The sequence below is a fragment of the Anopheles merus genome, chromosome 2R, assembly GCF_017562075.2.
Source record: "Anopheles merus strain MAF chromosome 2R, AmerM5.1, whole genome shotgun sequence".
Classification (NCBI taxonomy): Eukaryota; Metazoa; Arthropoda; class Insecta; order Diptera; family Culicidae; genus Anopheles; species Anopheles merus.
In genome coordinates, this window is record NC_054082.1 from 22,875,444 (window position 1) to 22,890,143 (window position 14,700).

Below are 14,700 nucleotides of genomic sequence, written 5' to 3' on the forward strand. Positions count from 1 at the left end.
AAATATACGAAAAAATGTTTTTTCTTCTGGAGCTTCCATCGTTGCACACTGAGAAACCAGCAATATTTTTCTCAATTGCAGAATAATCAAATGAATGAAAAGTTACGAATATATTTAAACTAACTCAAGGAAAGTAAATCATGATTATACCTTATGAAATTTACTAATTGACAGCTTATTAACTGGCAGTAGTAATGAGAGCTTTTTTAGAACAACTTATTAGAGACTTTGAAGTCAATCATTTATAGATTTGTTACATTTACCACGTTAGCTACGTGTAAAACCTTAAAAAAGTCTACTAGTAGTTAGATCGATAGCTGACCGGTTTTGTGGCAAACTGCCTAACTTGCATGATTTAACAACATGCCCGTCATGGGTTCAAGCCCCAAATGGACAGTGCCCCCATACGTAGGACTTGGTACCCTGCTGTGGGCCTTTTGTGCCGTACAGACAGGCCTTGATCGACAATGGTTATTTCGCCAAAGAAGAAGAAGAAGAAGAAAAAGAAAAAGAAGAATAAGAAGAAGAAAAAGAAGAAAAAGAAGAAAAAGAAAAAAAGAAAAAGGAACAGAAGAAAAAGAATAAGTATTTAGATGCTTCTGATGTGATTACCCAAAAACTTCTTTAGTAAAATACCCTGTTACGTAGAGGTATTTAATCAGAACCAGGAAAACATTGTTGTGGCAAGAAGAATATGTAAATATTTAGTTTATATTTGTTCGTTAGCTTAAAAAAAAGCCTCAACAGCTTGCACATCTAATAATTCCACGTCTTTCCTATCGTGGGTTGGTTGCCCTTTTCGATACGATTGATGATGATGATTTACTTCCCCTATCGCGGCTCGAGTGCACCATTCTGCGTTTGATCTTACCATATGCTTCGTACGAGTGCCACACAGTGTACCGGAGCTGTAGCAGCAGCAGCAATGTCGGTAAATTTCCTCCGGGACTACTTCATCATCATAACCATTGGTTGATTACACTGTAGCTGTGGCTTGACTGTTGCCGGCGCACGGTTGCCCCAACGGATGGCTCACAGCATCCGGTGGTGATGCCGAGTGAAGATCAACGCGTCTGCAAGATGAGACACTCTGGTAGGTGGACGTTTGTCAGCTTCATCATAAGCTTTGTCATTAATCTGTCTGAACAATGGAACATCAAGCACAGAAGAAGTCGTTGCAGATTGGCTAGCTGCTTCCTGAGCGTACGCCCGTGCCTTTGAGGGTGAGCCTGAAACATTCCGTGAGTGCTCCTGTGAGAATAGTTTCGCTCAAACCGCGTTGACGGATGTGGCAATTCTTTTCATGCTGTGTGCCGAAGCATTCAACCGGTTGCAATTAATTAGAGTGTAATGAAAAACTAAAAAATAATAAAAACGACAAGCTTTGACACTGAGTCAAAACATGTTTCGCTATAGCAATAGACAAAATGTGCCCAATTTCCTAGCAGTGTTCAGAGAAGCGGTTGAAAAGGACGACCTAGGTTTGGGGTTAAGTATAACTAAAAACTACAAACGGATGATTTGAATACATCTTAAAACCATTTACAGTATCAAACAACTACCGCACCGGGGTAGCACAGGAGGGGTTCGGGTGGTTTCCATGTGCATGTGCTTACCGTTCCTAATGAGAAGTATAAACGAAACTGAAGCCTTCCCCCCAAACGAAGCTGTTCTGTTTTCGCTGGTAAATGGTTGGGTTCAAGGCGTAGCCCACACGTTGACAAGGTACCACACGTGTCCAGCGTCCTTTTGCCAAATGTATATCCTCTCTCTCTCTCTCTATCACACACACAAACACACAAGCTTACACCGATGTGTACCTTCTCTATAATGTCAATGAGCTTCGTTGACATTCACCGGTCGATGCACACGTTGAGTGTAAAGTGTATTGCTTTCATCATACATGTAAATTAGAAAGAATCTCGCTGGAGACTGAATTCTCTTACACACACGCAAATACACACATACACACATACAGAGACACATAAACACACAGACAGTGGTTTTTAAACCAGTGTGGAGGAAGGATTTTTGTACTTTAATCACCTTCTGCCCTCACGGTGTTAGAGCGGAGGATAGATAGTGGGAGAGGATTGTGGTCCGATGAGTTTGGGGAAAATGAATGTTGACATTAATTTGGCTCACACTACATGGTAGGAAGCGTTACGTTCATTAGTCTTCTGGAGGGTAGGAGGGAGGGTTTGGAATGTATAGGGTAATGTAGTAATAGGGGAGTTGTGGTTGTTTGCCCTCCAGTACGTGGCTTTGTTCGATTAGTTACAAACTCTTATAAAGCGTATCATTATTGAGGGCATTGAAATGCATTAGAAATTAAATTCAGCCAGTTGCTTAGTGGCGAAAAGAGTAAGTTTAAGTTTGATACATGCGATACTCGTGCCAAAACTAATAGAAAAAAATGAATTGAAGATCTTCGACCAGAGGAGCGTGTGTTAGGCAGCTTGCAGAAGCATTTGTTACCATCAGTTGAATGCAACAGAGATATGAAACAGCATTACACAATTCTGATCGTAAACCACAGCGTGTGTATTGGTTTGGGTACAATTAAGCGCATCGGAAATGTGAGTTTATTGTTAGCTAAATTTAGCTCCCAAACATCAGACGGATGAGTGAGCTAACCATGCTAACGGTTTGCAGATATGGCAGAAACAGTCCGTTTAATTAGCTAATGATGACAGGACAGCGGTAATCAAGATAGGGCGAAATGATAGCGGAACAACTGATTGGGTTTTTTGATCGTAAACCCATACTGACCGTATCGTTCAGGCGAGTTTGATCTATTACCGCCAAAGATAGTAAACACACACACACACACGCATACACATGTACGATGTTGATTGAAGATGGGCAACCAGGTAGACTAGACGGAATAAGCGGATGAGCGATAACTTTATTCGATTGTTTTCGGCACTGGCTCTGTAAACTCTGCTTCGAGTGGACAAATGTATAGTATAAAAGGTCGCTCGTCCGCTCGGAATGGTCAACACTTACTACAACCATTCCAATCGCAGCAGTAACCGTGTGCAACGAGCAGTGTGCAAGCAAACCAGACAAAAGATGCGCTTCCTTATCGTGCTGGCCATGCTGGCAGCGGTGGCCGTCGCCAACCCGCTGATTAGCATTCGAGTCAACGTGGAAAGCCCGGACGGTGAGGTTCGTCCACCGGGACCGCCCGGGCCGCCGCCGCCGCCACCACCACCGCCCGGTCCGGGACCGGATCCGGAGCAGCCGCCACCACAGCCCTACAGCCCGAACCAGCTGAAACGTGACGTGCTGCCGACCGACGCGGACGTGGTCTTCCCCGCAAACGAACCGAACCCGGCCGGAACGCTGGTCAACATTGAGGTATTCGTCGACAACCAGCGCCAGGGCAATGTACCGATCATCCCAGACTATCCGCCACCCCAGCCCTACTGAACCAAAGGTCCGGTACGAGCCGTGTACAAATGAAGTGAACGGAAATATATCAACTGACGTATGAAGTCGTAGCTACGTTTCGTGCTTGCTTTCTTTTCTTTCGACCCGATGGCGGACACTGTGGACGCTTGTTCGCGCTGGATGCACCTTGAGGGGGCTTTCTTGCAGTCCAGCTCGGAGACTCCGCAGTCTGGTCTGGACGGTTTCCGAGAAGCAGCACGTACACTCATTAGCTTCCGGTCGTTAGAGTGGATTGATCGTGAGTTTGCGCTGAATTTGTGCGTTGACCCGAATGGGCGAGGTTGTAACCTCGAGTAGGTTTCGGGCGAATTTCTAATCTTAGCGTTCACGGCAAACACGGGAAGCGTTTCGGGGCGGGCAGTACATTCTTGGGATATTTATTTACTAACTCCCGGGCGGTACTATTACACACTCGCACGTACAGTGCAGTGTACGCTGTACTAAGCGGGCGGGTTCTACTTAACTACTTATCGGTACATTGTATAGTATGTGTGTGTGTGTGTGTGTGTGTATAGGGTAGGACGCCGTATAGCAGTTTCGTCTTGTTTGTGATCGACTCCTTGGACCAGTTAAGGAGCAGCCCGTAAATAATGCCAATTAGTTGATGTCACTCGTACTTCCGCGAACTTGATCAGCCCACGCGCAGTTTCCCGGTCAACATGTTTATTTAATTTGTACGTACTATTTCCGGTCCTGCCGGTGTTTATACGGATTGATGGTGGACGTGTGGATAGCTCGTATTTGCGGCAACAAACGCAGTTGGACGAGTTAGAGGTAATTATTGGGCCAGCTGGGGGAGTTTTCACAACAAAACAAGTTGTTTTGATGTGAGGGATGTGTTTTTTGTACGTTCGTACTGCTACGTAAATACTTGCCATTTTACATCCCTCACTGTGATACTGGAAATGTGATTGGTGTATAGATAGGAATGAGTATTAGTAGTCATCGAAGTTTCCTGAGCTATTTCCAAAATTTCATCGATGTAAACGTACGTCGTCTACCTTAGCTCTTAAAACAACATTCAGTGCCCGAGCGTTTAAATTTGGAAGTATTCGTAATTAACTTCTTATGAATAGATGCAGCCTTTGGCGTTTGTTTCTGTCTCTATTAGTAATACCGAAGCAGGTCGTATGCTTGAAGTAAACATGAAGCAACTTCTAAACATTGCCGAGTATCGTCAATGTTACCGCACATTACTACTAGTGCTTAGTACGCTTGGTTAGTGGATTGCAGGAAAGATTGTTCCGCTACAAATATCTTTTTATTTGTTAGATTATGACTAAAATCTATGGTTTATTTAACAAAAATTGAAATATTATAATTGTCAAACCTTTGTCTGACTATATAGGAACCATGCCTTCTACCGAGACGTCGTACCAATCGTACGCATTCCTTTTCAATCCTACATCACCTCTTTCTTACGACAGCATAAAGTTATGTTACTCGCCGAAACATTTTACAGGGAAATTTTACACACAAAATAAAGGAAAACAAACGCAAACGAAATCTGAACACAAAATTCTACGAAAGGTACAATTTGAAAAGGTGCCTCCCGCTTCACATCCCAGCATTGTACCGTTGCCGGAGAAGGCTGCATTTCCGCTATGCAAATCCATCGGTAAAGCTTCCGCTGCACTTTCGTTATGTTATGCAACGTTTCGGGAACGAAATTATGATGAAACGTGTGCAAATCACTGTGCAAGTTTCTCATTTTGAAGTCCGGACATTCGGAAGATTATTCTTCCTGCCCCTTACCACCCCCCCCTCCTATCCCACTGTACACGATACAGGAGCGAATGGGTGCGGAAAAATTCGTTCGGTTGTTTTTCTGCCCGACTGAACGACATCTGGCAACGTGGGGACGTGGGCAGAACGAACAAGATGTCGATTCCAAACGATGATGATACCGACGAAGGATGCAACGATTGCGCTTTTTCAGTGTGTGTGTGTGTGTGTGTGTGTGTGTGTGTGTGTGTGTGTGTGTGTCCATCCAGAAACCTCAGCGTCCGTCCCAGTGTATCCGCTCGCTTCGTGCCGAGGTAGTTCCCTGTGAACCCGTAAGCGTAGTCGGACCAGCTGGAGCAACCGCTCTGACAGGTCGGTTTTACCATGCACCGTTGTCGGCTTGGTTCCTGCATGCCCGCCTTCCCCGACCGCGGGCTGTCAGAAACCAGTTACTCGGTCATGCAGGTGCCGTAATGCCTCTGATCGTGGGTCAACTCTAAATGCTCCCATCTGCATGCAGAGCAGCAGCATCTTTGGCCCGGCGTTGTACGGTGTACGCAGCAGTTGCCGGTCGTTCGTCGGCTGCCCATGTTCCAGCTGGTGCGTGGAATTGGCTGTAAGAGGTTTAGAAGATTACTACTGCAGCCCACACGGGCAGTGGTAGTACGGGTGCTAGTATTGCATTTTTTTTTTCACTGCCCCACTGCGCTTCTAAGGCGCTTCTTGCCGAGGAAACCAGAATGCGCCACGCCTTCCCTTCACAGTGTGCTCAGCTAAGCTTGAAACGTTTACTTAGAATTGAGTGCGCGTGTGTCTGTGTTCAGTGCTTCGGTGGTCCGGTTGGTGCAATGTAAATTAGACGACCTGCTTCGGACCCATTGCCATTCACTTGCGGTGTGTGTGTGTGTGCTGCTACGGTGAATGAAGTGCGCCCGGGATAAAGGGACAGCACTTTCTAGCGCTGAGATTGATTTTTACTGTGAATTTACTGGTATGTGTGTTTGTGTGGGGAGGAAGGGGGGAACTGCACGAAAAAAGCTCTCCATTCTAGGGAGCAACCATACATCTGGCATGCCCGACTTTGCATGTGTAAGGAATGTGGTAAAAAAAGGAAAAAAAATGGAACAGGGAAAGCGGTTAATCTTCTTTAAAGCTTTCGATTTACTTTGCCAAGTGCTTGCTGGGGACTTTCATCAAATTTGTGTGAATAAATATGAATAATTTAGGAATTAAAAGCTTCAACCTTTCTTTGCTGCCATCAATTTAGTAAAACAAAAAGTAAAAAGGAAACAAACTAAGCTTGCATGTAAACCTATGGCTGTTTGTGACAGTTGTCAGGGCGGAAGCCATTTTTCCACATTGCTAGCGTGTTCGGAGAAGCAGAAGCGTTCCCGGGAAACATCTCATTCTTTCAAAAAATGCTTGCCATCTTCTGCCACGGCAACCAGCCAGAGTGACGGGACGGTCGGTTTACCTTCATCCCGTATTAGCTATCCAGTACCGCAGAAGAAGAAGAAGAAAAAAACCCGCAGCAGGAAGCAACACTGTCCCACCGCATGCCCATCCATCCACCGTGGTTTCATGTGGCCTGGGGGCTTTTCCTGGCCAAACCGGAGAACCGAGAACACTTGCTGGGCGCGGTGGACAGAATGTAATAAAATGCAAAATGCTTTCGGACGATATTAGCTTCCATTGTTGTTATTATTTGTTGTGTCCATTCGTGGTAGTACGTGCTCCATATGTCCAGAGCGGGTCCAGGGGCTTTCGAGGGAGCGCGAAGGACAAGCGTTTTGAAATGGCTTTTGAAGTGTACGCGTTTGCTTTTGAAATTTTGTGCATTTTCATCAAAACCCTCGTTCACTCGGTCGCGTTCAGCAATGATGGTAGCGAATGATTTGGTTGAATGTCTTTTTTGTCTTGTTTTCAGTGTGCTTTTCGTTTGGGGTTTATAACGAGGAAGAGATTTACTATTGCAATTTAAATTAATTGTACGCTGGCCATTTTTTCGTGCTTCTCGCTGAGGCACGGGGCGGAAAGCAAGAAGAAAGGATAGAGTTTTTCTCAATTTCTGTCTCTGTTCACTTTGCTCATTGCGTTTTTCATCAGCAAAACGATCAGAAAACACTCAATCGTTGCTTCTCTTGTTAAGAATGTATGTGAGTTTTTCCAAAGCTTGCTTTGCACAAGACTGTTTTATTCGTATGAAACGTTCAGTATTGGTTCAATGGAATGGATTTCATTGTCGACAAAAACGGAGTTTAGGGAGAATGCAGTAAAAACAAGTGTTATAATGGCGAGCTATTCACAAGGCGACACCGTTAACTGTTTGAACATATTCACTGTGAACTAGAGCTCAGGCTATACTCCCGCGCGTTTTCATACGATTTGCACAATATTTAACAAATCTGTGAAACAAACCATTTTATACACAAAACAAACAAATCGTTTGCGGGGCAACCACCGGGAAGGGACAGCGGAACAGCGTCCAAAACCTGTTACATGCCGTAACCGTTGAAAAGGTTAATGGTGCGTGTACGCCCGCTTTACGATGCTTGACCGCTGGGCGCATTACCAGTTGCTTGCACTTTTTTTCTTCTTTTGTTTCGCCCCCAAAACATATTTCATCCTTCCTCTAACCTTGCGTGAGTGTATAATTTTGATTTACGGCTTACCCTCCGGCTCGATTTTGCTGCGGACCCGCGCGCGACATCCCGCGCAGGATATGATGCTGATACGGTTGGTTTCGGAGTGATCGTTCATTGGTAGCCGGGGAAAGCGAAAGCGGGGCGCGGTGTTGTGCGTCCAAATTACATTACTGTTGCAATTCATCAAATTCTTGCCAACCGAAGCACCGGGCATTGCCAACTGTCAGCAGAGTGCGCAAGGGATCGGGTTCGCGCGGTAGACAAAGCGATTCGCAACGATGAGCCTACCCGACTCCCAAATCCGCCAGCAGCGAAGGGATTCGGAAACCCCGTTTTTGACCACCATCGTCGGCAATGCAAGAGCGTTCGAGCGTTTGGAGCGCGGTGGGCAAGGGAAAGATAAAGTGCCCATGTGTGCAATTCTTCAATGGAATCGCGCGTGCCGGTGGGCGGACTGGAAGGGGACGGCGGCTGTTTTGCGGATGTGTTTTGTGTCAGCGAAAATTAGTTAAATTTTCCGTAACGTGATCGATGACGGTACCCTCGCCGACAATAGGAAGCGAGACTGCATTCCTTCAACCGCCCGGGAAAGGGTGGAAGTAAAGTGGAGGGACAGAATGGGGATTTTTGCTGGTTTTTTTTTTGTAACCGAATGGTGGTGAACCTTTTATGCTAGTGTGCACAACCTGTATACATGTGGGCGCGGGATTTTTTTTTGGTACACACGTACAAAGAGAGCGGAATGGCAACGCAATGGCAACAAATGCAACCGGCGTTTGAAGTGCGATTTTTCATAAATGTGCTTCAGACAATAATTGCATTAATGGAGGCGGTAATGGTGCAATGGCGATGGCGATGATGATGACGACAGTGCCGGATTGCCGGAAACTCTCTACTTTTGGGAAGGGTACACGCAAATGTCCTCGGCGTCAGTGCGTTTTGTGTGGCATAGAGGAACAGTGTGCAAGCGGGGAAGCCGGAGGTGGCCGTTTCGGGTGAAACAAAATAAATCCATCAAAGGTGTGAAAAGTATCGCTTCGTGCGCCTGTGCCTGTGCTCTTTGCGCGCTAATGGAGATATTTTAATGGCACCACTCGTTAGGATATATCATATTAATATAGATCGTTTATTGGATGGAACGTTCCGTTTTCTGCTTCTGCCAGTTTTTATCGCTTGTCGATCCACGGTATGGAACAGGGACGCTTTTCAAGAGGAGCGGGACGATTGTTGATTTATGTGGAAAATCGATTTCAAAATTTAAACCAACCAATGGCAATTGGTTTGCTATTGGTTTGCTATTGGATGTTTGATGGACCACTTGTGACTTATATTCAAATACAGCTTTGGACTACATCTACAGCTCGTTTTTTAAACACATTGTCATGATTTTGATGTGATAGAATGGTTTTCACTTATTCTTCTTCTTTTTGTTCCGAGGAACAATTGTTTGAGGATAGTGGCAACATTAATAACACATTATATCTAGCACAGCCCTTTAATAACCAACTGAATGCGACTGTTGGATTAGAGCAGGGGTCTCCAAACTACGGCCCACGGGCCGTTTGCTGCCCTCAAGAGCCTTTAATGCGGCCCGTGAGGACTGGGTTAAGGTTAAGCTTTCTTTTCTATCTGATTATTTTTGTTTAACTTCTAAAAGATGAAAACCAAGATTCAATAAAAGAAAGCTGCAGAAATTTGATATATTTCAATAGTATTTTCTTATTAAACGGCTTTCACTCATTCTAAAGGTAGCGTCAAAATGGCCCTCAATGGTTGGTTGTGAAGCAATGCGGCCCGCGAGCTGAAAAGTTTGGAGACTCCTGGATTAGAGGATGATTCACTTTAGCGAGGTTGAAATATGCTAACAAGCTTCAAAAAAAATTCACGCGCATCGAGCTGTCGATCGAGTTAGTGAAACTGGCTGAATAACAGCAAGGGATTGAAGAATAGAACTTTTTTTTGGTTAAAACAAGAATAAAATATTCTGAAAAAAACTGTCCAAAATGGTCATATGGGAAAGAATCTAATCCAATTAAAAAAAATAAAGTGTTTAAAAATAGGAGTGAATTATTTATACATATTTAATATTAATTTCAAAGAACCAAAAAAATGTTTCATCAATTAGCAATTATTGAAATTATTGTCTTTAAAATTATCACAAAACTTTATTTACTAATTCAATTTCAAGTGCATCTAGTTACATTACCAACCAACTGCTTCCCGATGCGAGTTTCAATACGACTTTTGGCGTCATTCAAAAACAGCAAGTCAGCCGATGCAAACATAAATACACAATATCGATTGCAAATGAAGCAGAATAATAAAGTACCTTGTCGCGGAGGGTGGAGAGGGGGTTTGGAAGGGAGAAACAAACGGAAAGGCTAACGGGGACCGAACGGGTATATAGCACATACATACACACACACACATACACACATACATTCACATGATTCAGCCTGCGTAAGTGTGCCAACATAATGAGAGACAAATTGTCATCCTCACACCCGAGCGATCGGTATCCAATTCCGCAGACTCATTTACTTACCCATCTGTCTGCCTGTTTCGGTGTCACCACCGCTTCCCCACCTTCTCCCCCGGTTAAAGTTGTGCGGCGTTGTGTTTCATCAGACGGCAACCAATATGTCCAAGTGGTGCGTTTCCCCGGAGGTGGGGCTGCCGCAGGATGCGGGAGGAATTCGGCTAAAGGGACCGGACGAATCACGAATTAATTTCTACGTTCTTGATTTATTGCCTTTTGCGGTCCGATAAGAAGCTGCAGGGGGAGGAGGGAGTGGGTGGAGTATGGGATTATCAGGACGGCGAGCAGCTCCACGTACCGGAAGTCCATCCCGGCGGTTGGGTGTATTGGAGTTCGGCAGTTCTATTGGTGGGGAAAATTTATCGATACGTGTGCTGTTATGTGGGAGGCAAGATGAAAGATTGGAACGCAAGGGAGGGATAGTGGGAGTGCAGGAACGCCTGGACCATGAAACGAGACCGGGAAATTATAATGTTTCCATTTCATAGATAAATGATTCATCGACGAGCGGTGGTCGAACCATTGCCCGGGCAGTGCGGGGCAGTTGCAACTAACTCGTACTCGGGCCTGAAGGACACGATGATTGCTCGATTTCCGGTCGGTTGGGTTTGAGCAATTTCCGGCCCAGGGTGGTAACGGTCAAGAAAGCGCAAGACGCTGCGTTGTCCTACCTTTGCCAGAGCTCTGACCGTTCGAATGCGAATCCGTTGCGCAGTGAATTGAGTTCCGGGCAGTGAGGAAATTGCGTATAACTGCTGCTCCAGAATTTGCGGCAAATCGGCATAGAAAGAAAACGACTTTGAAAGAAAATTAAGCTTACTTCATTTATTTTCCATGTACAAATCTTTTCCTATGAAAACACGCTTGATTCAAATCTGTTTGTCCTGCGGCAAGCTCGGTCGACCTTGGTAACCTTGAACACAATCAGGCATGCTGAGCGCCTCGAGCTCTCATTACTCCAGCACTGGAGCGTGCACAAGGCGTGCAACGAAAGACGGACGAATGTGTCCCAGTTTTCCCAATCTCCACGGTCGAAAGTGAAGTGAATGTGTTCCACCTCCAAATGCTGGGCGTTTGTACAATTACACGAAGCTACCGAAACATGGGGAACGGGGAGCATCGAGGTTTTTGCTTTTCGCTTCATTTAACTTAACCATGAATAAAGGTCGCATTTCAGCGTTGCCCTGCCACGGTGCCCTCCCGAAGCGGTTAGCTGAGGGCGCCTAATGGCAAACGGCCAAGCAAAGGCAGTCAAAATGGTGGGCTTTCCTTTCACTTTTCCCTTTCACGGTACGGTTGTGGCGAGAAGATTTTCAGGTCGGGCTTTACGTTTAATCATCAAATTTAAAACCTTCTGCGCGTCGTAAGCCCAGGGCCCGTGCTGGGAGCCGCTTTAGCGATGCGGGTCGAGACGGTTGGCCGTTACAATGCTGCCGGGGAAGTGTTGGTGTTCGAGAATAGGTATCATCGTTCCGGTGTTTACTTTCTAAGCACTTGTTATCTGAGCGGAGATTTCCCGAGCAGCAACTTAAATCACGGTTTCCCCGCGTTAAGTGTGGATGTGAGGAGTATTTTTCGGTGTGATTCGATTTAGCCAGCGGCGAGTTATTGGTGTATTTGCTTAAACATTCTTTAACTCTTGAAATCTGTGCTACTTGCCTGTTTGCTTATTTGTTGAAAAATAAGCAATAAAAATAATAAGCTGTTTATCTTATCTTACTAAAAAATCATTTAACATTCACCACTTCCCAGTACAAACTATCGAACCGAAATGAAAAACAAGTTAATGCCTATTCACTAAACGTTTTTATCGCACTTGCTTTGCTGGTATCATGTATGGTTTCTCTACAAGCGCACCTTATTTACAGCACATTTTAATGAACTCCTCTATCGTGTGTAATTTGCTGTCTTGCAGTGTTAACACAGCAAAGCTTTCCTAGCTTTGGCAGGGTAAGGCTTAACGAAAATTCAACTAAGCCGCCGCCGGCTTACCTGTCGGTCCGGTGCAGCCAGAACAAGGCAAACCGCTTGCTACACTACCGCTTGTTACACTTCTACGCCACTATTTTCCTCATAGGAAGGAGGAGAAGAAGTATAAGTAGCAAACCCTGAGCCGTTCAAATGGCCGTAATATAATAAATAATATTTGTAGGCTTATTATCAGCCAGCTCCTTTCGGCAGCGCGGCGCATTGTGGTTTGCAATGAATGAATAATTTAACAGATAAAATAGCATTTACCTTCGGTGCGCGATGGTGTGCCTGGGCAGGCTTTCGTGAATTCCTACCCTCAGAAGGTTCTGTGTGTGTGTGTATGTTTGGCGCGTGTGGTTGTTATTATTATTATTTTTTCTTTCGCTTTCTTATAGTTCATTATTTCATCCCCGGACTGCAATTTCACCAGCGCGCATGATAGGAATTGAGGGGGCCGGCCCGGGCTGCCTTTTATGGCCACTCGACCATCCTTATGAGGCGCTTACGAGGCCGGTACTAAGCCACCGTCTTGCGTCTAACGCTCCCTCCCCTTCGCTGCTATGGATGACCATAGTTTTTTCGCGTTTGCACCGGGTGGCATTTTAGTGTTTGGTTTTTGTGAAACACACGAGAGATTCCGAAGTCGTTACGAAGCCGGCATTGAGCGTTGGGCATTGTTAAGCACCGTAATTAACCGCAGCACTGGGGACTGGTTTTTAGGGAAGTGGCCGGGAGGGGAGTTTAAATAATGTGTATCAACAACAAACTGGGATCAGAACAGTGGCTTAACAGTTGGCGGTGCACCGTGATGACAGGCAGTCGGGAAGAGCAGCGGAGGCAAAATGCAGCAAAGTTTACGAGGAGCAAAATTAAAAAAAAAACACACACACAGGTGTAGAAAATTAAAATTGAGTAAAATAAAATGAAAGCTTATTTTTTACCCTAAACTATTGCGAGAAATATAGTACAATAGTCCATGTACAAGATTCAATTAGATCTGTATCATCACAGACCTTACCCGAGCTTAAAGCTTTTAAAGCTTACGTCAGCGCTTACGTCCTTGCCATTTTTGTGTGGTAGCATTAGCAGCACCATCCATCCAATAGGGATTTATTTCTACTTGAACGATTATGAAACGGGTTGATTTACTTTTGCTTTTTTTTAATTCATTTTTATGGAATTGATTCTGTGCGTGGTGTGTTTGTGTATGCGATCTGCTCGCAGAAACATCCCCAACCTGTATTAATTGCACTCCGTTCGTCATTGCGAGAGTCGTCTGTTTCCACCAATAAAAGTCTGAACAATCGTAAAGGCAACGTCCCCCGATCCACTCTCCCACGGACTCCGGCGCACTGGTGCCAAGACTGTGTGCAAAGCGCACTAACTTTTCATCAATTACCGTCGGATGCCCTGCGTCCCCAGCAACGGGCGTGATCCGTTCCCGTTCCCTATCAACGGTCGTTAACGGCGATGTTCAGCGGTGCAAGGATAACAGATCAAACGGAGCGCTAGATAAACCCCGGACCATTGAAAAAGGCGAACGGCGTAGAAAGAGCGTCGGTAAAATGCTCGACGAATCCCAAGCCAAAAACCCCCGGTGAGTGAAGGGTGCTAGTGCTTCGGGAGGGGTTTTTGGTAAGGATAAAGATGCGCTGCCGTAGCTTGCCGTGGCCGGTCAGTAAAAGTGCTTGCACGTTGAAAATATATAATCATTGGCAAAAGTTTTTCCAATAAAATAAAACGAGCACGTTTAACTCTTTTTGAACTGTCCATTATCTCAGCGGTGCGGATCTAATCCACCGAAAACGTCAGCGAATCGTTCGGTCTGTCTCTGTCGGTGTGTATTTGCGGTGCCCGCGCTCTACCAAATCCCGCCCGAGGTCAGTGGTACCACGAGCTGGTGTGAACCTGTTTCTGGTTGTCGGCCCTCGGCCCGCCCGTTCGTGTGTTCGCGTGGCCAAGATTCCTTTGGAGCCATTTTTCTACCTCGTTTCCTGCTACCGCGCTGCTGGGCTAAATGCTTTACCGCACCGACGGACGTGGAAGTATTTGTCCACGAACGTGTATGTGCCCTTTCGAGGGAAGTTCATCATAAGTTGGTGGGTTGCAGGAGAAGTTGGTGGGAAAAGTTTTAAACGGCACCAGCAGGTGCCAAACGCTAATGTGTCCTCCAACTTCGTGGTGAGTTGATGGTGAAGTCGCACGAAACAAAAAAAATCATGGTTGACACACTTCAAAAACGAGCTACAGAGGAGAAAACCCGTTTATTGCAGCCTTCTCCTCCTGCAGGGCGAGTGAACGCAGGGGAAGCAGCTGTATGCGGATTTTGCTTTTCTGATTCTGGCCACGAGTCGTCAACGGGCA

At 45.5% G+C, this 14,700-nt stretch overlaps 1 protein-coding gene across 1 annotated transcript; it reads left to right on the forward strand.

Annotated features, from left to right (window-relative positions):
* The first annotated feature begins 2,994 nt into the window (after nucleotides 1-2,994).
* Nucleotides 2,995-3,435, forward strand: LOC121590424 (vegetative cell wall protein gp1-like). Its single transcript, XM_041910095.1, has one exon. It carries the CDS (start codon nucleotides 2,995-2,997, stop codon nucleotides 3,433-3,435), a length of 441 nt encoding a protein of 146 aa, XP_041766029.1.
* The last annotated feature ends 11,265 nt before the right edge of the window (nucleotides 3,436-14,700 follow it).